The sequence below is a fragment of the Chlamydomonas reinhardtii genome, chromosome 12 (assembly GCF_000002595.2).
Source record: "Chlamydomonas reinhardtii strain CC-503 cw92 mt+ chromosome 12, whole genome shotgun sequence".
NCBI lineage: Eukaryota > Viridiplantae > Chlorophyta > Chlorophyceae > Chlamydomonadales > Chlamydomonadaceae > Chlamydomonas > Chlamydomonas reinhardtii.
In genome coordinates, this window is record NC_057015.1 from 8111596 (window position 1) to 8132538 (window position 20943).

The 20943-nt window shown below is 63.3% G+C and overlaps 4 protein-coding genes across 4 annotated transcripts in view; 3 read left to right on the forward strand and 1 right to left on the reverse strand.

Moving 5' to 3' along the window:
* Window positions 1-1275, forward strand: part of CHLRE_12g551502v5 (uncharacterized protein) — a 1645-nt gene extending 370 nt beyond the window's left edge. Inside the window, exon 2 of the mRNA XM_043068997.1 lies at window positions 6-1275. Coding sequence (XP_042918990.1) covers window positions 6-643 — 638 coding nt within the window. The 3' untranslated portion in view covers window positions 644-1275. The remainder of the gene's footprint in view (window positions 1-5) is intronic.
* Window positions 1276-2460: 1185 nt separating this feature from the next.
* CHLRE_12g551503v5 (uncharacterized protein) lies at window positions 2461-7932 on the forward strand. The gene is made up of 7 exons (XM_043068998.1): window positions 2461-2828; window positions 3001-3121; window positions 3268-3628; window positions 3936-4827; window positions 5075-5365; window positions 6569-6706; window positions 7028-7932. Exons 1-7 carry the CDS (start codon window positions 2748-2750, stop codon window positions 7625-7627), a joined length of 2484 nt encoding a protein of 827 aa, XP_042918991.1. The 5' UTR covers window positions 2461-2747; the 3' UTR covers window positions 7628-7932.
* Window positions 7933-7934: 2 nt separating this feature from the next.
* Window positions 7935-17830, reverse strand: CHLRE_12g551350v5 (uncharacterized protein). Its single transcript, XM_043068993.1, has 29 exons — window positions 17650-17830; window positions 17366-17429; window positions 16854-16964; window positions 16490-16536; window positions 16255-16331; window positions 15974-16022; window positions 15714-15819; window positions 15368-15580; window positions 15107-15221; window positions 14959-15021; window positions 14750-14814; window positions 14309-14599; window positions 14027-14135; window positions 13799-13875; window positions 13451-13620; window positions 13106-13255; window positions 12900-12995; window positions 12580-12703; window positions 12203-12415; window positions 11956-12070; window positions 11807-11869; window positions 11593-11657; window positions 11185-11478; window positions 10903-11011; window positions 10682-10758; window positions 10341-10510; window positions 10001-10150; window positions 9791-9886; window positions 7935-9618 (listed from the first exon to the last, which is right to left on the reverse strand). The coding sequence occupies exons 1-29, from the start codon at window positions 17689-17691 to the stop codon at window positions 9556-9558; spliced, it is 3384 nt and encodes a 1127-aa protein (XP_042918992.1). The 5' UTR covers window positions 17692-17830; the 3' UTR covers window positions 7935-9555.
* A 100-nt stretch (window positions 17831-17930) lies between these two features.
* CHLRE_12g551352v5 (uncharacterized protein) lies at window positions 17931-20902 on the forward strand. Its single transcript, XM_043068994.1, has 12 exons — window positions 17931-18019; window positions 18076-18243; window positions 18558-18643; window positions 18751-18819; window positions 18924-19045; window positions 19291-19390; window positions 19634-19724; window positions 20050-20225; window positions 20439-20519; window positions 20582-20616; window positions 20695-20747; window positions 20821-20902. The coding sequence occupies exons 1-12, from the start codon at window positions 18013-18015 to the stop codon at window positions 20880-20882; spliced, it is 1050 nt and encodes a 349-aa protein (XP_042918993.1). The 5' UTR covers window positions 17931-18012; the 3' UTR covers window positions 20883-20902.
* Window positions 20903-20943: the final 41 nt, after the last annotated feature.

Genomic DNA, 20943 nt, shown 5'->3' on the forward strand with positions numbered 1-20943 from the left:
GCTAGGCAAGACGTGGCAGTACCGCGGCAGTACCGTGTCGAACCTGGGACGGACGGGCGCAGCCGGTATCGATGAGGCCCCTGCCGCCAAGCGCGCGGACACCCGCGCCGTCGGGGCCGCGGGCTCTGGCCTGCGGGCTAGTTTCCTGCTGCCGTCGGCTGGGCGGCGGCCGTCGCCTTCGGTGGCTGGAGCGGACGGCGGCGCTGCTGGGCGTGCGAGGAGCTCCCTGGCTTCAGGAGGCCCGTTTGCCGGTGGTGGCGGCGAGCCCGGCGGTGGCGCTGGGGCGGCTGGGCTGGGCCCGGACCCTGCTGTGGGTGTCGGCGAGTGCGACTACGGGACCATCTTGTCCGCGGCGGACGTCACGGCCTTGCTGGCTGACCGCGATGAGGCCCCCGTTACCTTCGAGGCAGTCCTGCAGCAGGCGCTGTGGGATGCGAGTGATCAGTGCGCGGTGTGCTGTCGTGGCACTGGGCGCGCCCTGATCCTGAGGTCCCTCCCAGGGGACGTCTGCGCCTGGGAGCGGGAGTGGGTGGCGGACGGTGGCCCTCCCGTATGCCCACGGGGCCTGGTGCCGCAGCTGCTAGAGGTCGCGGCGCGCGCGGACGCGGAGTTGTTGCAGGCGCTCTGGGCGGAGCCCTTTTAGTGTGCTGACCTGGTTTGGCGGCGTGTTAGTGCGTATGTGCCTGCGTTTGGACGTGCGGCTGCATGCAATGTTTCCCGTGCGGTAGCTGGTCTGCTGTGTTGTGGAGGTCGGTTCACTGCGGCCTGTGTGCCCCGGATTGCTTGGGGCCCGTGCGGCCGTGCCTTGGTTTGCTGCGGGTTGGTGTGTGTGTGACTGAGCGTGGTCGTGCCAGGGGGGGGTAGTTTCGACTGGGAAAGCCCCCATGTTCTAAAACGAAAGAGCTTGACGAGAGGACTCCAAATCCACTTTCAGAGTTTCAATCAGGGTAGTAATGCAAAGTTATGGGCCCTCAAAGTTCAGGGTCGGTCGTCGGGGTTGGGGGTCCCCAAGGTTTCGTCACACGGATGTGGGTGGGACTGCCAGATTTCGTCTCTGCGCCCTAAATGCCCCTCTAAACGCTCCGCCCATTAGCACAAGTACTAGCACACATTAGCATGCACATACTAAAGCATTTGCAGAACGTTTGGCCTCTGGAAAGCGGCCGCATGTCTCTCCACATCGGCATTGTAGTAGCGTAGAGCCCCACTCGAGCGTCTCTCACTGGTGTCATGGAGACTATACGATCTGATGATAACGTGTAACGGCCAAGGCTTCGTGTGGGTCATGGCGACAAGGCTGCCGCCGGCCATCGAGCGTGACATGAATCCCGGGATTCTTCACATGATCCCGGGATTCTTCACATGATCCCGGGAGAAAGTCGACCAATCTCTTCCGCAATTGTATCCTTAAGCGCACGCCCTGGTAGTCTGACAGAAGGGTCGGTGGTCGGCCATGGACACATGGACATGTGTGGCATGGCTGCCAGTCAAGTTGTGCCTCCAGCTGAACCGGAGGTATACAATTGTAGAGCTCGCCGAGAGCAGTCGATTGACACCGACCTGGCCAAAAACCAAAGGGTTTTGAGGGGGTTTTGAGGGGTTGCACGGTGGTGGGGGTCGGTCGGTCGGTCCGGATGGGGGGTCGGGAGGCTTTGGGACATAGGGTCTGGAGGTTTAGTTCGTACCCCCCCCCCCCTGGTCGTGCGCCTGCAGTGGTTCCCGTGTGTAGTCGCTGGACTGCTTGGTTGCTGGGTCAGAATGCGCGGCCGCTTGGATCAGTGTGCGGGCGTGGCGGTCGGGTAGCCACTGCCTGTATTCCCTGGCCTGCTCGGGACCCGGGGCCCGTGTTTTTGCGGGGGTGCCGGCGCTCTGTTGTGTGTGTGCCTGTGGTGGTTTCCCGTTCTCGAGGTGGTTTGGGCTTGGGTGCAGTGTTCCTCCTTTCTATGTGTGTGTGTGTGTGCGTGCGTGCGTGCGTGCGTGCGTGCGTGCGTGCGTGCGTGCGTGCGTGCGTGCGTGCGTGCGTGTGTGTGTGTGTGTGTGTGTGTGTGTGTGTGTGTGTGTGTGTGTGTGTGTGTGTGTGTGTGTGTGTGTGTGTGTGTGTTTGTGTGTGTTAAAGAGCGCTGCCGCCTTGTCTTTGCAAGCAAGCAGTCCCTGGGTCCGAAAGACAGGCCTTCGGGAATGGCCGAATAGGCAAGCCGCGGTATGGTTGTGGGAAGCACCGTTATCGCCGACCGTAACTTGGTGAACGAGAGATTACCCCGGCGTTGCAGACGGCACCGCGACAGGATGTGGATGCCGGGTACTGGGAGGGGGCCGGGTTACAGACACAAAGGGGGACGAGTACCGCCAGGCTTGTGAGAGATGTCTGCCAGCCTGCTGAAGAGAGTTGTCGCCCCTGCGATTTCGCCGGGACTCTTGTACTGCCCTCTCTGCCCCATCACGACCCCATACACAAAAGTACTCCCTGGTGCCTTTTCTGTATCCATTCACTATTTGATGTCGCTGTAATTACACTAGTCCTTGTCCCTTACGCGTGAGCCGAACAGTTCGCTGACGAAAGACGAAGCAATTTTGCAGGCTCAACTCAGCTTGCTTTAACACGCCGTGCATCATACAGGCCTAGGTCCCTAAGAACATGTTATATGTTCAAACGGAGTGTTTTCTGACCCTAAGAAGACACGGATGAGCGCCAATGCGTCTTGAGCTCCTTGGAGCAAAAGTAATTCATGACAAGCGCGTTGCTACCAATGACATCACCTTTAGCCTCTCCGTTAGCGTCTCTGGAAAAGGGGCGTGCAGCACGGCTGCGGACCACGTCCGACAGCAAGGTAGCTCAGTAGCCCCTTGGACGCGCCCTCGTGTATCCTTGCTTCCTGTGGCGGGGTAGCTTATGGACAGGGAGTAGCGGAGGATGTGTCGCATGGACGCCGTAGGCTGGCGCCATCCAACCGTGCCCTGCCTCCTGCTGCTTGTGCTTCTGCTGTTGCACCCTGCACACAGGCCACGGGGCTCTCAGATGGTGGTGCGGCGGGTCCGCTCAGCGGCGGCAGCAGCCCCGTGGGCCCACACAGCAGCGGCGTCCTGACGGGCCTCAACGGCGTGGGTGTGGGCGGGGCCGGGGGTGCGGGCAGCGCCGGCAGCGCTGCGGCGCGCACGGCCGGCCCCGCTCCCCCAAGCCTTTCCCCGGCGCGCTGCCCGGCCACTCGCCGCCTGTGTGGAACCGGCCCAGCCTGCACTTGCCCGGCGGCGCCCCCCACCCGCATCCAGACCTCGCCTCGACCGCTTCCCCTTACGCGCCCAACGGCCTCGCGCACGGCGGCCCGCGGCCCAGCTCCGTCGTGCCCGGCCCCGTAGCAACCGCCGGCGGCGGCGGCAGCCCCGGCAGCGGCTTCAGCGGGGCAGCGGCGGCGGCGACACACGGGTCGGCGCACCTGACCGGCTCTGTGCCCATGCTTCACAGCGTACTTGAAAGCCCCTCCAAGCGCCCGGCGCCGTCTCCGGGACCGCCGCCGGGGCAGGGGCCGGCGGGGCCGGGGCTGGCGCCTGGAGGAGGTGGCGGTGGCGGTGCGGGGACTGCAGCAGCGGTTGGGCTGGGCCCCGGCGCGCCTGCGAGGAGCCAGAGCGCCAGGTGAGCGCCGGGGTGCCGTGAAGCGCGGGTTGGTGCCTTGGTGGGTGACCGATTGCCCACGCGGGCTGCCGCTGGGTTGTCGCTGGCGTGCCGGGATGCTGCGGGGTGTCGGGGTGTTGGAAGCACCATGTTGCGACGCGGCAGCGAGGGGCGCAGGATGGGCTGGCTGCCGCGAGTCGTGCTCGGTGCTCCCACGCCTGCGCCTGTGTGCGGTGCGCGGCGTGCGTCTTGTTCCACGCCGCATCGCCCTGACCTGCCTCTCTGCGGCGCTCTGCGCGCCTTCCCTCCCTTGCGGCGCCCAACACAGGCACAGCAACGGCGGCGCGACGGGCGGCCGCCTGGCCTCCGCACGGACCGCCGGCGCCCTACACAGCAGCCCCTACAGCACCCACAGCACCCACAGCACCCACAGCCCCCAGCACCGCAGCCACCACGGCGCCTATGGCGGGGGTGGCAGTGGCGCGCCGCATCCGCCCTCCGCTGCCGTGCTGCAATACATCAGTGCGGCGGCTCCGCACGGCGGCGGCGGCGGCGGCGTTTCAGTTACGATGTCGTCTGCGCTGTACGTCAACGGCCGCAGCCCGTGCGCCAGCAGCGGCGGCCCGGCGGCGGCGGCGGAGCAGCCGCAGGAGGGCCCGGTCGGCAGCGATGGCGTGCAGCCTGGCACGGGCCGGGCCCCGGAGGCCAGCGGCGGCGGGGAGGGCGCGGCTGCAGCGGCGGCGGCGGCGGGGGCAGGAGTGCAGCTTCCCGCAATTGCCGCGTCGCCGGGCGGCGCGCGGCAGCGGACGGAGTCTGGCGGTAGCAGTGGTGGCGGCGGCAGCGCGACCGGGATGATGTTGAACGTGTCGCATCTGCAGCACGCAGGCGTTCCGCCACAGGCGCTCACGCAGGGTGGCGGCGGCGGGGGCGGCGGCGGCGGCGCCGGCGGGCACTACATCTTCCGTACCGCCAGCCGCTCCGCCGTCAGCGCGGCGGCAGACATCGGCCTCATCAGCCGTACATCCGTACCGCAGCCGCAACGGCAGCCGCCGCCGCAGCCGGCGGCGCCGCCGCAGCAGCCACAGGAGGGCGTGGTGCCGAACGGCCGGGGTGCGGCGGCGCGGCCGTCGGATGATGGCGGCGGGCTGAATGTGGCGTGGCGGCTGATGGTCCGGTACCAGCGGAGGCGGCTGCTGGAGAAGACCTTTCACTGGTGGATGGTGGGTCGCGGCGCTGTGGTCGTGGCGGCCGTGCTGGGCTCGTGCCGGGCCTAGGGGTTTTCGTGTGTTCGCTTCGTGCCGTGTGCGTGTGTTAGAGCACAAAGGGAAAGAAGAGGTTGACCGTGCATGCCATGTGAAACGACGAGGTCGATTGGAATGCTTAGTTGTGTGGATGTCGCTTCCTTCACCGCGCGGCTGCCACGTCGCCATGCCCCCCTCCCCCCCACACACACACATTTACACGCAGGCCTGGGTGCACAAGGCGCAGACGCGGCGGCGGCGTGTGTTGGAGGCACTGCGTCGCCGCGGCCTGCGCGTCAAGAACTGGGTGATACAGCACTGGCTGGAGGCGGTGGCGCGGCGGCGGCGCCACCGGCTGGCGATACAGGTGGCGCAGCAGCGGCGGCAAGCGCGGCGGCTGGCGGCGGCGTGGGGGGCGTGGTCCGCGGCGCTGGGGCGGCAGCGGCGGCACCGCGTGATGGTGGCGCGCGCGGCGCAGCGGCGGCTGCGGGCGTACTTCCTGGCGTGGTGGGAGCAGGTGAGGCGGCGGGCAAGGCGGGCTAGGCGGCGGGCGGTGGGCGAGGATGGACGGGGCGGGGCGGGGCGGGGCGGGAATGGAAGGGAGGCGGGATTGGGGAGCTGGCAGCTGTGTATGTGTTGTGTGTGTGTGTGTGTGTGTGTGTGTGTGTGTGTGTGTGTGTGTGTGTGTGTGTGTGTGTGTGTGTGTGTGTGTGTGTGTGTGTGTGTGTGTGCGTGTGTGTGTGTGTGTGTGTGTGTGTGTTGAAAAGAAAACAACAAAACGAAGCCCGCCCAGACGGCGCGACGGAGTTACTTACGGATACCTACCGATACCGAGCGTCTTGTAGCCGCGTCGACCCCGGTAGTCATACTTACCCGCAAAAAGCCTGGAACCCCCCCGCGGGCGATCGACGAACGACCTGACCCCGAGTGGCACCCATATGCATTGTATGCGCCGCGCCCTGGGCGCGCTACAACGGTGACCCAGCACGCCTAATGCCCTGATTCCCGCCCGCTGGTCGTAGTCGAGCTCACCTACGGGTGATAGAGGAATTGCAGGCACAGGGGCGGCAGCAAGCAAGTGTCACGAGCAGGGAAAATGGCGACAGCGATGTTAAGGGCGGCGTGCAGCAAGCAAGCTAAGACACGCATCCCAGTCCCGGCCCGCTAATGATTGCGGGAAAAGAGAGCGAGGCTGTGGTCGTCGAGAAACTTATAAGGAGTCATCGGCTGCATGGGGTCAAGTCGGCGGGCGTCGGTTGCGGAGCACTAGAAAGCAGTGTGTGTGTGTGTGTGTGTGTGTGTGTGTGTGTGTGTGTGTGTGTGTGTGTGTGTGTGTGTGTGTGTGTTGTGTGTGCGTGTGTGTGTGTATGCAATATGCATATGTGTGGGCGGGGTCACGGCGTGGTGTGGCGGGCGAGTCGTGCGCACACCGGTCCCTCGCCCCTCTCCCCCCGGACGTCCGGACTTCATGTTGTGGAACGCTCACTCCGTTATTTACACACACGATTACCCCCGCACCCCCGTCTACCACTTCCTTAAATAATCATGAATGTAACCCCCGCCCCCAGTTTACCCCTGGCCCTCCACGGTGTCCATCCGTGCATTGTGCTCACCACGCCTCACCCCTGCATCTCCCCTGGCTGCAACTCCGCTGCTCGATTTATTATAAAGTCAATCACCCCATCTCACATGAGCGACATGCCTTTCCGCTTCCCCGCAGTGCGGTGCCCAGGCCAACGAGTACCGGCTGTGGCTGCTGGAGCAGGTGTCGGGCCTGATGCCGGCGGCGCTGTCGGAGGACGGCGGTCGCATGGTGCTCATGCTGCGCATGCAGCAGGAGAGCTTCCTGGCCAGGAAGGTGGGCGGGGCCGAGGAAGTCAGGAGAGGAAGGGAGGAGGAGGGGGAGGGGGTTACGTTCACAACTGATTGAGATGTGAAGTGAGAGGGAAAGGGAAGGGAACGGAAGGGCAGGGGGCGGGGCAGGGAAGGGAAGGGAGAGTGGCAGGGCAGGGCAGGGGCAGGGCAGGGTGGGATAGGAATCATAGGATGGCTGTAAAGCGAATGACGGCGGGCTGACGCGGCGGGCTGGGCGGCGAGTTGAGCGCTCAGGAACAAGCCACACCCAAGCAGCGGCGTCTTTCCCACCACGGCCCACGCACACACACGCGGCTGCTCGCAGGTCGCCCACGCGGCGCGCGCTGACGAGGAGGAAGACGAGGACGAGGACGAGGAGCAGGCCGGGGATGGCGGTGGCGGCTCGGGCTCCGTCTCCGGCTCTGCCGCGGCGTCTGCGGCGGGCTCCATGCGCCGCTCACTTCGCAGCGGCAGCGGCAGGGGCACGGGTGACGGCGCCGGGGGCGCAGGCGGGGGAAACAACGTGCCGCCGGACCTGTGGAGGGCTATGGCCAAGTCGTTTGCCACGCCAGCGACGATCCACTACGGGGGGCAAGGGGGCGAGGAAGGGGAGGGAGGGGAGGAAGGAGAGGGAAGCGCAGTCCCGGACCGCGGAGCAGAGGCGGGCGCCGGCGAGGCGACGGACGCGGAGGCGGCGGGCGCCGGCGGTATGCCGGGAGAGGAGCCGGCGGGCGGCGGCCGCAGCGGCGCCGAGGAACTGGGCGAGGGCGCAGCCGCAGCCGCGCAGGCAGAGGTGGAGGAGGCGGAGGCGGAGGAGGCGGAGGCGGAGGAGGCGGAGGAGGCGGAGGCGCAGGAGGCGGAGGCGGAGGAAGCCAGGGATTCGGAAGTGCTGGCGCAAGGGGAGAATGGAGGGGAGGAGGAGTAGGAGGGAGAGGGTGCAGAAGACGCGGAGGAAGATGGGGGCGGGGAGGAGGATGGGGAGGAGGAGGCAGCAGCAGCGGAGCAGGATGGGTACGCGGATGCAGGCGTGGCTGAGGTTGAGGCCTAGGCCTGACCTGTGAACACCCGACACACACAGCCCCTGCACCGTGCCGGCGGCGTTCAGGCGGTGTCTTTGAAGTGCTGGCAGGGACAGGCTACGGGACAGGGCTGTTGCTTGGTGGTTTGTGCGTATCTGGGGCTTCGTTGGGGGAGAGGGCTGATTGACTCGAACGCACCTCAAGGGCTGGGATGCAAGAACAACCCCCAACGTTTCCTGTTGCGATGCACCATGCACCACCCATGCAGTTTCCGTGCATTCCTAGCGTGCTACGTGCATGTGCTGCATGGGGTTGAGGGAGAGCGGAAACTGGTGGCGGGCACTGTGTGAATGTACGGCCGCAACCGGTGTCGCTTTAGTTGGCCGGCGCAGCGGGCACTGTGTGAATGTACGGCCGCAACCGGTGTCGCTTTAGTTGGCCGGCGCAGCACGACATGGTGATTGTGCCTACAGGTTCTACTGGGTGCTCCACAGTGCGGTGGAGTTGACCACCGGCGATGGCGTATTGACAAGTGCATTCATCCATACATCGTATGTTACAAAGATGTGGCGCACTGATCGGTAGTCACGAAGTCATGTAGGGTTTTCGTGCATGTGCGAAGGCGGCACTCATTGCATGAGGTGGGCTGGTGTGGTAATGCCCAGTTCGGGGCGTTGCGGGATGCGGCTGGCGAGTCCGGACCTCCGGTGTCTTTTGGAGTGCGTGTGTGCCATAATGTTAGCTCGAAACTTGCACTGGCTGCTGCCGTTGATTCATATAATAACAGTTACAAAATATTTAGCGTGTTGGAGGTGTGCTTGGTCAAAAGCATGCAAAAGAAATGACACGCCTTTCTGAGGTGGACTGCACCCGGCATGAGGGGCAACTGGGGCGGCCACTCGTGTAAATCAAGACATTATCCTCTCCACAGAACAAGGAGGTGGCTGCCTTATGGCAGGAAACGGGCTGATCCCGGGTCGTTATCAACCCAGCCACCTTGACGCGGGCGCCTACTAAGCACACGCCTCTATGTTGGGGGCCTTTGGCATCCCCGCAAATCCGGACATGGCCGGTTGGGTGGGGTGCACAGTCCGTGCTAACCCGCAACTAACAAACTAGTCACGTCACTCGCCGCCAATCAACACGTGCACCCTCAGCCCCACGCCCTGCTAGCGCCGTTCAGGCTCTCAGCCCGGCCCCGCCGCCGCCGGCGGCCATGGCGGCCGCTGCAGCTTGGTCGGCCGGGGTGTCCCTGGGGGGCTTCGCCCCCCCCCTGGAACGCTGGGAAGCGATGTGTGGCGTGTCTCCCTGTCCCCGCAAATCCGGACAGGGCAGGGCAGGGCAGGGCGGGGCGGACCCACAGAAAAATGGGCCAGGCCCATACCAAATCACAGCGCGCGCTCCGTGTTTCCTGCTTTCTTTCTCATTCCGTATACACACAGTCCGGGGGCCGTGGGCCTGATGCACTTGCTTCATCTCTCGAACATCGCATACAACAAAGGTACCCTATGCCATCAGGGGCAGGGGAACTCCTGCTCAGTGGCGTATCTCACGTACTGTACGAACGGAAAACGCAAAGTACACATGAGTAATCATACGGTATTCTTGCCGGCCCGTATATATATGATAATAAGGTAAACGTGGTTAGAAAGGCACTTGTGCATTGGAAGAGATGGCCAATCAGCCAAAAGGGCCAAGTTCGAAGCAGCTGGCAAACGGAGGAAATAATGCTCAGTCCACAAAACGTGCGGGGTGAAACTAGCGCCGGTATGCTTCGTCTCCTGCAGTACTTAGAAAGCATTTACGGTCCGTCTCCTCCTCTTTGTTCGCTGCATTACAGGAGCTGGTGGCGACGATGACCGGCGGCGGGGCCAGCCTCCTTCGGGTAAAGCGACACCTGTGGCAAGGCATGGTTGGGTCGGGCGCCCGGGCGACGGGCACGGTCGGAATAACAGGGTCAGGACAAGCTGAAGGCTTATCCGTCGCAACCCCCCATTCCTACACATACACGCATGTATGCTGGCCCGCCCTCGCCCTCGCCCTCGCGCCCTCGCCCCCTCGGTGCTCACCAGCTCGATCTCGATCAGCCAATCGCGGTTGACCAGCGTGGGCACCCCCATGGTGGAGCGCGCGACCTTGGGCGTCAACCCGGGAAGGCTCATAACCTGCACATCAGCACATGGGGGCAGCCGGGGCGGGGCGGGAACAAGACCGTGCGTGAGGATTGGGCCGTTGGCAACTGCATATGGAGCAGCGATTGCAAGGGTTTTGCAACCCACCTGTGCGTAGGCGTTGAACCAGCCCTGGTAATCGACTGTGTTGTTGAGGAAGGGGTCGGGAGTGAGGTAGACGCGCATGAACACCGCATCAGCCAGGCTGAGGCCGGTCTCATTTGACAGCTCGGCCAGACGGCGGAGAATGCCGAGGGCCTGTGACGGACACGTAAGGGCGCACACCGTAAGCACGTGTCATAAGGGGGCAGCAGGTAGGGAAACCTGGATGTGCCAGACATGACACAGTGCTCGCATCCTTCATTCCTATGCTTGGGTCTGCAAGCATATATATACACACACACACACACACACACACACACACACACACACGCACGCACGCTCCTACCTGCACCGTTGTGTTTCCGAGGCGCTCCCGGCTGCCCACAGGCGCGCTTGCGTTGGCGGTGGGGGGCACGGTGCCAGAGGACCAATACACGGCGCGGTCGGCGGGCACGGTGACGCCGGACAGGATGTTGCCGGTGCCGTTGGCGCCGTAGCGGACCAGGTCGGAGGGGACTGCGGGGACAGCAGGGGGACAAGGCACAGGAGAGGTGACACGTGCGGTTTGCAAGTCTTAGTTCATGTGTAGCACGCGACACAGTGCAAGCTGCCGGCCACGCCGCCACCCCTTCGGCTTAGGCAGGGGCCTCAAGTCAAAGGTCAGTGTACCAACCACCAGCCACCCACCTCCAGGCGTGCCGGTGGGCACGTAGACCAGGGGCTGGCGCTCAGGGTAGACTGCCACCAGCTCGATCTCCACGAGCCTGAAACATGGACATTGTGAAGCTTGGCTCAGATGAAGCATTGTCTGTCCCGGCTACGAAGGCGCCAGGCCGCAAGGTCCCATGCCCCGCCAGGCCCCGCACGCTCATACACACACACATACACATCCATCAACGCCCGCTCACCACTCTGCGTCCACCAGCCCCGCCACAGCCAGAGTGGAGCGGGCGACCCGGGTGGATCCGGGGATGTTGAAGAACTGCGCGTAGGCGACGTTCCAGCCGGCAAAGTCAACTGCGGCGACGGTAGGGAGCATGGACAGGGGAGGAAAGACAGGAGGAGGACGCTTTGGGACACGCACGCACATGGGAGAAGCTAAGGTTGGGTGGCTCAAAGCCACACCAAGGAAGTACGTCCAAGCGCAGCCCTGCAGGGGCCCTCCCTACAGATGTGTTGGCGTTGCTCACCTGTTCCGTTGAGGAAGGGGTCTGCCACTAGGTAGCAGCGCACATACACGGCATCTTGCATGCCCAGGCCTTGCTCCCGCAGCAGTGCCTGGATGCGGGTGAGCACGCTGATCGCCTGCTCTGTGGTGTTGCCGTAGCGCTCGCGGCTGCCGCGTGGCGCCGAGGCGTTCTTGGCGGCTGGCACGGTGCCGGAGGAGTGGTAGTAGGCGTGTCCGGTGGGCACCGACACTCCCGACAGGATGGAGGAGGTGGCGGAGCCCAGGCGCAGCAGCGAGTCGGGGCCGCCGGACGTGGCTGCATGGCGGGAAAAGGCACAGGAACGCATGCGTTAGGACAGAGGTCACAGGGGCGGGGGAGGTGCGCCGCACGGCACTGGACGGCGCTGTTCTGGATACGTGCGACACTCACACACGACGTCGGGGGCCACGGCTCCCTTGGTCGGGTACGCAGCCCACAGCTCAATCTCAATGAGCCTGAAAGCAAGTGGAACAGGGAGTGCGACCGTGTCTGGTAAGCAACGAGCGAGAGGCACACCCCGCCCACTCCCTCCATTCTTCACATGAACGGCTACCATACCCCCTCCCCGCCGCACCCCATGTCGAGCCCCCAGACAAGCGCTCACCAGTCGGCGTTGACCAGGCTTGTGACAGCCATGGTGGAGCGAGCTGTCTTGACGGAGCCGGGCCTGAGGGCAGGTGGGGGAAATGTGGGAATGATGGTAGATGTGCGCAAGATGCTAGGTTCCAGAGCTACCATGTCTCAGGCTCTCACTTGTTGAAGTACAGGGCGTAGGCGTTGAACCAGCCCTGGTAGTCCACTGTGTAGTTGAGGTGGGGGTCGGCCACAAGGAACACACGCAGGTAGGTGGCGTCGGCCAGGGTCAGGCCTGAGAGGGAGGCAGGGAGGGAGGTGGGCAGGCGGGTCAGGAGGAAAGCAACTTGGGTATACAGGCTTAGCAGCCCTTTACGTCCCACCACGCCTCGGCCCTTGTCCTCTCGCTCCTCTTCTCCTGTCTCACCCGCTTCTGCCAGCAGTGTGCTCATGCGCTCCAGAATGCTGATCGCCTGCTCGGTGGTGTTGCCGAAGCGTTCGCGGCTGCCAGCGGGGGCGCTGGCGTTCTTGACCGCGGGCACGGTGCCAGAGGACCAATACACGGCATAGGTGGCGGGCACAGTGACGCCGGACAGGATGGAGGAGGTGGCGGCGCCGAAGCGGGACAGCTCGGTGGGGGCTGCAAGGGAGAGCAGGGCCAAACATAAACACGCAACACAGGGCAGCGGCGTCATCGACCCGAGGATGTCACCAATGGACACATTCAATCATGGAGACGTGTTGCGGCGCAGACACGATCTACGCTAAACGTGGCATCGTAGGACAGGCATTATCGGCACCCACCGACGGGCGTGGGGCGTGGCGGGGACGGTGATGGTGGAGGCATAGGAGAGGGCGGGAGCGGGGACGGGCTCGGCGGGGGCGGGGGTGACCTTGGTGGGCTTCCCTCCTTCGGGAACACCGACACCTGCGCTGGGCAAACGCACTCTTGTCAGGGACTGTCCGGCCACGCTGACCTGAACCTCGCTCGTTGCCAGCAGTGCTCCACTGCGAATCGCCTTCAGCTACCCTTCGCGCATGCCAGCATGTCGTATGCAAGCACGCGCACGTGCTGGCCCGCCCGCCCTCGCCCTCGCCCCCTCCCTCGCCCCCCCGGTGCTCACCAGCTCGATCTCGATCAGCCAATCGCGGTTGACCAGCGTGGGCACCCCCATGGTGGAGCGCGCGACCTTGGGCGTCACCCCGGGAAGGCTCATAACCTGCACATCAGCACATAGGGGCAGCCGGGGCGGGGCGGGAACAAGACCGTGAGGATCGGGCCGTTGGCACTAGAGTGTGGAGCAGCGATTGCGAGGTTTCCGCCACCCACCTGTGCGTAGGCGTTGAACCAGCCCTGGTAGTCGACTGTGTTGTTGAGGAAGGGGTCGGGAGTGAGGTAGACGCGCATGAACACGGCATCAGCCAGGCTGAGGCCGGTCTCATTCGACAGCTCGGCCAGACGGCGGAGAATGCCGAGGGCCTGTGACGGACACGTAAGGGCGCACACCGCAAGCACGTGTAATAAGCGGGCAGCAGGTAGGGAAACCTGGATGTGCCAAAATGACACAGTGCTCGCATCCTTCATTCCTACGCTCGGATCTGCAAGCATACACACACACACACGCACACACACACACACGCACACACACACACGCACGCATACGCACACTCCTACCTGCACGGTTGTGTTTCCGAGGCGCTCCCGGCTGCCCACAGGCGCGCTTGCGTTGGCGGTGGGGGGCACGGTGCCAGAGGACCAATACACGGCGCGGTCGGCGGGCACGGTGACGCCGGACAGGATGTTGCCGGTGCCGTTGGCGCCGTAGCGGACCAGGTCGGAGGGCACTGCGGGGACAGCAGGGGAACAAGGCACAGGAGAGGTGACACGTGCAGTTTACAAGCCTTAGTTCATGTGTAGCACGCGACACAGTGCAAGCTGCCGGCCACGCCACCCCTTCGAACCCCTTCGGCTTAGGCAGGGGCCTCAAGTCAAAGGTCAGTGTACCAACCACCAGCCACCCACCTCCGGGCGTGCCGGTGGGCACGTAGACCAGGGGCTGGCGCTCAGGGTAGACTGCCACCAGCTCGATCTCCACGAGCCTGAAACATGGACATTGTGAAGCTTTGCTCAGGTGAAGAATTATTTGTTCCGGCTACAAAGGCGCCAGGCCGCAAGGTTCCCTCGGGCCCATGCCCCGCCAGGCCCCGCACGCTCATACACACACACACACATCCATCAACACCCGCTCACCACTCTGCATCCACCAGCCCCGCCACAGCCAGAGTGGAGCGGGCGACCCGGGTGGATCCGGGGATGTTGAAGAATTGCCCGTAGGCGACGTTCCAGCCCGCAAAGTCAACTGCGGCGACGGTAGGGATTATGGACAGGGGAGGAAAGGCAGGAGGAGGACGCTTTGGGACACGCACGCACATGGGAGAAGCTGAGGTCGGGTGGCTCAAAGCCACACCAAGGAAGTACATCCCCGCGCAGCCTTGCAGGGGTCCTACCTACAGATGTGTTCGCATTGCTCACCTGTTCCGTTGAGGAAGGGGTCGGCCACCAGGTAGCAGCGTACATACACGGCGTCCTGCATGCCCAGGCCTTGCTCCCGCAGCAGTGCCTGAATGCGGGTGAGCACGCTGATCGCCTGCTCTGTGGTGTTGCCGTAGCGCTCGCGGCTGCCGCGTGGCGCCGAGGCGTTCTTGGCGGCTGGCACGGTGCCGGAGGAGTGGTAGTAGGCGTGTCCGGTGGGCACCGACACACCCGACAGGATGGAGGAGGTGGCGGAGCCCAGGCGCAGCAGTGAGTCGGGGCCGCCGGCAGCTGCAGGTGCAGGGGGAGGGCGCACGCTCGTCTCAGTGCGCCGCATTACAGGGCATTGGAAGGTGAACAAATAACTTTGCAGGAGCATGCCGTGGAGGACCGGGCACTCGGCATGCCGCCCCACGTGCAGAGGGGCACACGTAAACTCACACACGACGTCGGGGGCCACGGCTCCCTTGGTCGGGTACGCAGCCCACAGCTCAATCTCAATGAGCCTGCAAGTAAGTGGAACAGGGAGTGCGACCGTGTCTGGTAAGCAACGAGCGAGAGCCACACACCGCCCGCTCCTCCTCCGTTCTTCACATGAACGGCTACCATACCCCCCGCGCCCGCTGTTGAGTTCCCAGACAAGCGCTCACCAGTCGGCGTTGACCAGGCTTGTGACAGCCATGGTGGACCGGGCTGTCTTGACGGAGCCGGGCCTGAGGGCAGGTGGGGGAAATGTGGGATGATGGTAGATGTGCGCAAGATGCTGGATTTCAGAGCTCCCATGTCTCAGCATCTCACTTGCTGAAGTACAGGGCGTAGGCGTTGAACCAGCCCTGGTAGTCGACTGTGTTGTTGAGGTGGGGGTCGGCCACAAGGAACACACGCAGGTAGGTGGCGTCGGCCAGGGTCAGGCCTGAGAGGGAGGGAGGGAGGTAAAAGAAGGTTAAAGACAGGGGCGCAGGAGGGAAGCATGGGTGTTTTGGAGCAGCCCTTCGAAAGCCCAGGTGCATGGTATACCGTACTGATTGAATCTTGCCTGTTTCCCTCGCTCTCTCTCACCCGCCTCTGCCAGCAGTGTGCTCATGCGCTCCAAAATGCTGATGGCCTGCTCGGTGGTGTTGCCGAAGCGCTCGCGGCTGCCGGCGGGGGCGCTGGCGTTCTTGACCGCGGGCACGGTGCCAGAGGACCAATACACGGCATAGGTGGCGGGCACAGTGACGCCGGACAGGATGGAGGAGGTCGCGGCGCCGAAGCGGGACAGCTCGGTGGGGGCTGCAAGGGAGAGCAGCAGGAAGCCAGGAGAGGCAGGTGTCAGAGGATCAAGGCGAAACCTACCAGCAGGAAAGAAAGGCGAGATAGCTAGGATTGGTAAGCGGTGGCGATTGCTTAGTTGCGGGCAACTTACCGACGGGAGTAGGCCGCGGCGGCGAGGGCGACGGCGGTGAAGGAGGCGGGCTCGGGGGCGGCGGGGGGCGCGGCGACGGCGGCGGCAAGGGCGGGGGTGGGGGCGCCTGCATTTCCAGACAACCCAGAGTCATGACTGTATGGCACACGGTGACCCAAACAGGCAATAAACGCTTTCCGCTGGAGCCTAGGCTCGATCGCGCGATTCAATGCCAACCCACTGCACTGCATACGGTGTGCCGCCGCCGCCGACGCACGCACCTGGCACTTAGGAAGCGTGTTCTTGAGGCAGCGACTCGTCATCGACGTGCTGCATGTGGAGGGAAGTGGAGCGTTAGCGCAAGAGAAGGGAGCACGCACGTGTACGGTGTGTGTGAATGCTTTTGTGTGTGTATGCCGGTGCATAGGTTGTACCTTGGCCCTAGCCGCGTGACTAATGCAAAGCAGCCAGCGCCTCAGCGGCTCAGCCCCAAAGCCGCGTCGGCCTGCCTGCTGGCAAGGCACGTGCACTCCGCACCTGGCACACACACGCACCCACTCACATGAAAGGGACGTAGTCGACCAGGATGGGGTCGAACTCAAACGCGCACTGCAGCTCCTTCCAGCACGAGTCAGAGATCTATGAAAGAGGAGTAAACATGCAGGGCGCTGATGTTGACGACGGTACATGCACTATCTACTAGTGACAAGGGAATGGACCGAGTCAGGCACAGGCCGGGGTTTCGGATGTGCCGCAGCCCGGCGGGTCAGAGGTAAGGGGCCCCATGAATCACGCACCTTGGCAGCAGCGTGCATGCACCTCTGCGAGCACTTCCCGGTCTTGCCTGCATGTGTGGAGAATGTGCGGACAGCGGCGCGCACAATAACCCAACCCGTTAGCTTGGAATGCCTGACGCGCACAACAACCCGTTAGCTAGAGAGCTCGAGCAGACTCGTACTGATGCCAGCCGCCGCTGGCCCGACGCCCCGCTAGCGCTGGATCCGGATCCACATCCATATGTGTAAGTTGCCCGCGAAACCGCCGGATACACCGAGGTGCGTGTGTAGTGTGGTGCCGGCGACAAACTACCGCAGGCGAGCGATATGGACTGATCTGGAGACATGGACTGTCGGGACCGCACCGCCCAGTTCGTTGACTCACATCGCATGTCAGCCATGCAGGTTTTCAAGGCCCTTCCCAGGCCATCGCAGTCCTTGCGCAGGCTCTTGACAATGGACACGCCGAAATCTGAGTACCTGCTCAGGGTGTGAGCTGCGCGCAGGCAGGTGGGGCGCGTGCCGGCGTGAGACACCATGTGGGAGAATGGGTGCGGTATCTAGTGAGCGCGGCGCAACGTGGCGTGGCTGGCACATGGTTGGCACATGGTTGGCACGCAGCGCAAGACCCTCAACGACGGGGTCATGGAAGCTCTGTAGCGAATTGTGGAGGGGGGGGGGGGGGTTTAGCACGCCACAGTCGCTGGACCGAACGAGCCGAAAAGCCCTAGCCGTGTGAAAGTTCGGGAAAGGCTCGACCGGCCACGACCGCCCCCAAACACCAAGTGGCCCCTGATCGACCCGATAAACAACACGAGACACCGACATGCGCATAAATGGACGGTCCTGCCCCAGCCGCGCGTCATGAGATTATGCTAAACTGCTGCAAGCACTCACCGTGGTAGTCCAGAAATGCGAGCTGGCATTTTGCTGCGTCCGAACTTGAGCCAAGCGATAAAGCCTGTGAAATTGTGAGAGGCAAGGAATTCGAGTTCAACTGCTGTCGCTCGCTGCAAATTGCAAGCAAGGCGTTGCCAGGTGTCGCTGAAAGCATATAGATTTACCGTCACATTACTTGATAGGAAGCGCGGCAGCCTAAGTCAATCTCTGCGGGCAGCATACCCGCGCCCACCCTTCCGACAGTCGGTTCCCCACGCGGGCCACCCTTCCACACGACGTACCAGCAGCGCCACAAGCGCTGCAACGGAGTTTACTCTTTTCATGTTGATTACTTGCAGGCGGCCCGCGGCTAGTGAGTTGGGCGTGCGCGGTAAAGCAGTGTGGATGGTCAAGTAAGAACAACCACTTCGGGCTCACGTGCGCTGACCGCGACGCGCTAAGCTCCTTAGCCCTCAAGTGTATGTGTATTCCTGCTTTAATGACTTACATGTTTATGGCGCTGGAAAATCTGGGACACGCAATTAGGAACTAGGGTTCACATTCGGTCTGACTGACGGACTGACTGACGGTGTGCAGGTTCGAAAAGCGCGTGGTAGGCCTTACCAAAGCGTTTACGCGGCCGTACAGCTTGCAGCCCGCCTGCCATGGCCGGTAGTCTTCCGATGGGCTTTGTATAAATGTTCTCGACAAAACCCTGAGGTAATAAGTACTCAGCGGAAGGAGACTCGTCTCCCGCTTTCAGTTGCAAAGGACCCTCACGTGGTTCCACCCCGCGCCAACACTAAAACCGTGTGTCTTGTGGGCGACAAAGGCTACTGACGGTGTGTACACATTAAGCAGCCTTGTGGGTAGTGCAAGGTCACGCCGAGGAACAGGTGAGCGAGCTTGGCGTGCAGGATTTCGATGCTTTTTCGGCCGGAACACAAGGGCGCTGTTTACATTAAGGGCCCAAGCGCGTACGGATTCTCCGGACGCATCCAATACATCGGGCTTGAGTTTCAGAGCCTAGGCTTGCTCTGGAGACTACTTGTTGCTTGATGCCCACGCTTAACCGCTAAGTCGCGCCCGCCCTTTCTCATTTATTGCTGGAGCCGCTCGCGCAAACCCTGTGCAAGCTGTAGCCATTATCAAGCTGACATTCAACCGTTGCCCTTGGGTTTTGGCACGTACTGCTGACCGCGCGCGACAGTCATGGAGAAGTCGCCGTTCTTCGCGGCGCTTGCGCTGGTGATGCTTGCGGGCGCAACTGCTGTGCACGCAACCGCGATGGAGAAGGTGGGCATCATAGGATGGCGGATTGGTCTCTTAGGGTTTTAGCGAGGCTATGCATTCTATTATCGATCGCCTGCTGATTGTGCGCTTGATCGCCGCTGCTGCTGCAGGTCGGAAACTACCTGATTCCTGTCGAGTCCGGCGAGATCGAGGGTGCGGAGACTGTGATGCCCAAAAAGGTAGGTGTGGCGCCGATTGTCGGTGTGGAAGTCTGGACCTTCTGCTCGACGTACGCATAAGCATGGACCCGCGCTAATCTTTCATAATCATCCCGTTCGCGCAGTGCGATGTTGTGGTCGTGGGAGGCGGCTGCGGCGGCATCTACTCCGCCTACCGCCTGCTCTCCGGCACCACGTTGAAGCCCTCTGTCTGCACCTTCGAGGCTACCAACCGCGTGGGCGGCAGGTGCGTGCACGTGTGGGCTTCTGCTGCTGTCTGACCCTCTCCAGCAAAGCGTCACCCCGATTGCGGGACCGACTCGACGCCTGCGCCCTGCCCCCACCCACCGTGGCGCCTCATGCATGCCGCCCCGTTTCCGTTTGCTCACCCCCCCACTACCCCAGTGACCACACCCTCATCCCCGCCACCCCCGCCACACACACCCCCACTCCGTCCTTTCCACAACCTGCAACCTCCCCCTCCCCATGTAGGATCTTTTCCATTCGCGGCCTGGGCAAGCTGGCTGACATGACGGTGGATCTGGGCGCCTACCGCTACGTGGACGGCCGCCACACCCTGGTGCAGGGCCTGGTGAGGACTATATAGCGTGGGCGACGTGGAACTGTGGGAGTGTGGGAAGGAGGCTTAGCGCTAGCTTGCTTCTGCTTAATGCGTGCGGCTTTCGCCTCGAAGTTGCTGTCGTCACGCTTGCTAGCAGTTCCAGCCGTTCGTTACTGCAATCCGTCCCCAGTCCCGCGCTCATCTCACCACACCAAATGTCCGCCGCCCACCCCTTTGCACCCCAACCCCAACCTACCCTGCCCCCATCCCCAGGTTGAGAACCTGCTCAAGCTCAAGTACGTGCTGTACGACCCCGCTTCCACCCAGTTCCGCAAGATCGTGGACGACAAGGGAGACGACCTGGGTGAGTGGATAATACAGTGGGAGGGGCTGTGTGTGAGAGCGTGTGTGTGTGTGCGTTGAAAGGGAAGCGGGAACATGGGTGTTGCACAGACGAGCAGTGACTGGGTCGTGCTCACTCTAAGCATCCCTGCGACAGACCCCCATCCCATGCAAGATCCCATGCACCTCATACCACACACGCTCCCTTGAGCCAGCCTGCCCTCATGCCACCCCATGACCCCGGCCCCAAGTCACGCACGATTCCCCCTGACGGTTCTGACGCGACGTGCCTGACGATCCTGACACGCCACCCACACATCCGCCGCACGCACGCACCACCCACACAGGCTTCGTGACGTTCGTGGAGGAGCTGACAAAGCTGTCCATGTCCCTGGGCATGAAGCTGTTCCTCAACTCGCCCGTCACCAAGGTCGACCGCATGCCCTCCACCTCCGCCGACGCCCAGTACGCGGTTTCCGTGATGGGGCCCAACGGCAAGATCATGAAGGTCGTCGCCAAGCACGTGAGTTGTTCTGAGTGTGTTGTTATCCTGGGTGTCCACCCACGTTCTCTACCTGAGTCTTCCTGGTTCGGGCTTCCGAGCGCACTGCCGAGTGCGGGCTTCCGTTCTTGCCCAGCCCTACCTGGACGCGGACGCGTGATTTGCCGCATGGGTCTTCGGCGCCCCACCGACCCACGCACGTATCCACATGCCCCCGCCCCCTCCCCCCCACAGGTCATCTTCAACACGCCGCAGCGCCCGCTGATGCGCATCCTGCAGAACTCCAACCTCGCCCGCGTCACTGAGTGGAGCTCGGTGAGTGCCTCATGCGACAGAGGGCGTGCGGCTTGCCAGGCGACGTACGCGTAACGAGCCAGCGCCGTCGGAGTGAAGCGACCCACGCTGGCCTTCCGTTCACTCCACAACCCAACCAACCGACCCCTGCCTCTACCCGCCCCACCCCACCTCCACGCCACGCCACGCACGCCAGGCCCTGGACATGCCCTTCCCGCTCATGGCCGCCAAGATGTACCTGTACTATGAGTGAGTGTACGGCATGCGTGTACGGCGTAGGTCCACGGCATGGCACGCATGGCATGTGCTGGTACATGGGGAGGGGTTGCGTGTACTTGCTTCGATGCGTGGCGGTCGGTATGGCTCTCTCGACCACACCGCTGACACACGCCTTGCCTCGCCCACGCCCCCCTTCCGTCACGCCGTGTCATTCAACTGCACACCC

Excerpts from the sequence above, each read along its gene's own strand:
- CHLRE_12g551503v5 (XM_043068998.1), top strand. The coding sequence starts at position 2,748 with ATGACATCACCTTTAGCCTCTCCGTTAGCGTCTCTGGAAAAGGGGCGT. Across the intron at positions 5,366-6,568 it reads TCCTGGCGTGGTGGGAGCAG|TGCGGTGCCCAGGCCAACGA; the intron begins GTGAGGCGGCGG and ends GCTTCCCCGCAG. Across the intron at positions 6,707-7,027 it reads AGAGCTTCCTGGCCAGGAAG|GTCGCCCACGCGGCGCGCGC; the intron begins GTGGGCGGGGCC and ends GGCTGCTCGCAG.
- CHLRE_12g551350v5 (XM_043068993.1), bottom strand. The coding sequence starts at position 17,691 with ATGAAAAGAGTAAACTCCGTTGCAGCGCTTGTGGCGCTGCTG. Across the intron at positions 11,658-11,806 it reads AGCCTGGTCAACGCCGACTG|GCTCATTGAGATTGAGCTGT; the intron begins GTGAGCGCTTGT and ends ACTTGCTTTCAG. Across the intron at positions 10,151-10,340 it reads TCGGAAACACAACGGTGCAG|GCCCTCGGCATTCTCCGCCG; the intron begins GTAGGAGCGTGC and ends TGTCCGTCACAG.
- CHLRE_12g551352v5 (XM_043068994.1), top strand. Across the intron at positions 18,244-18,557 it reads AAGGTCACGCCGAGGAACAG|TCATGGAGAAGTCGCCGTTC; the intron begins GTGAGCGAGCTT and ends CGCGCGCGACAG. Across the intron at positions 18,644-18,750 it reads ACGCAACCGCGATGGAGAAG|GTCGGAAACTACCTGATTCC; the intron begins GTGGGCATCATA and ends CTGCTGCTGCAG.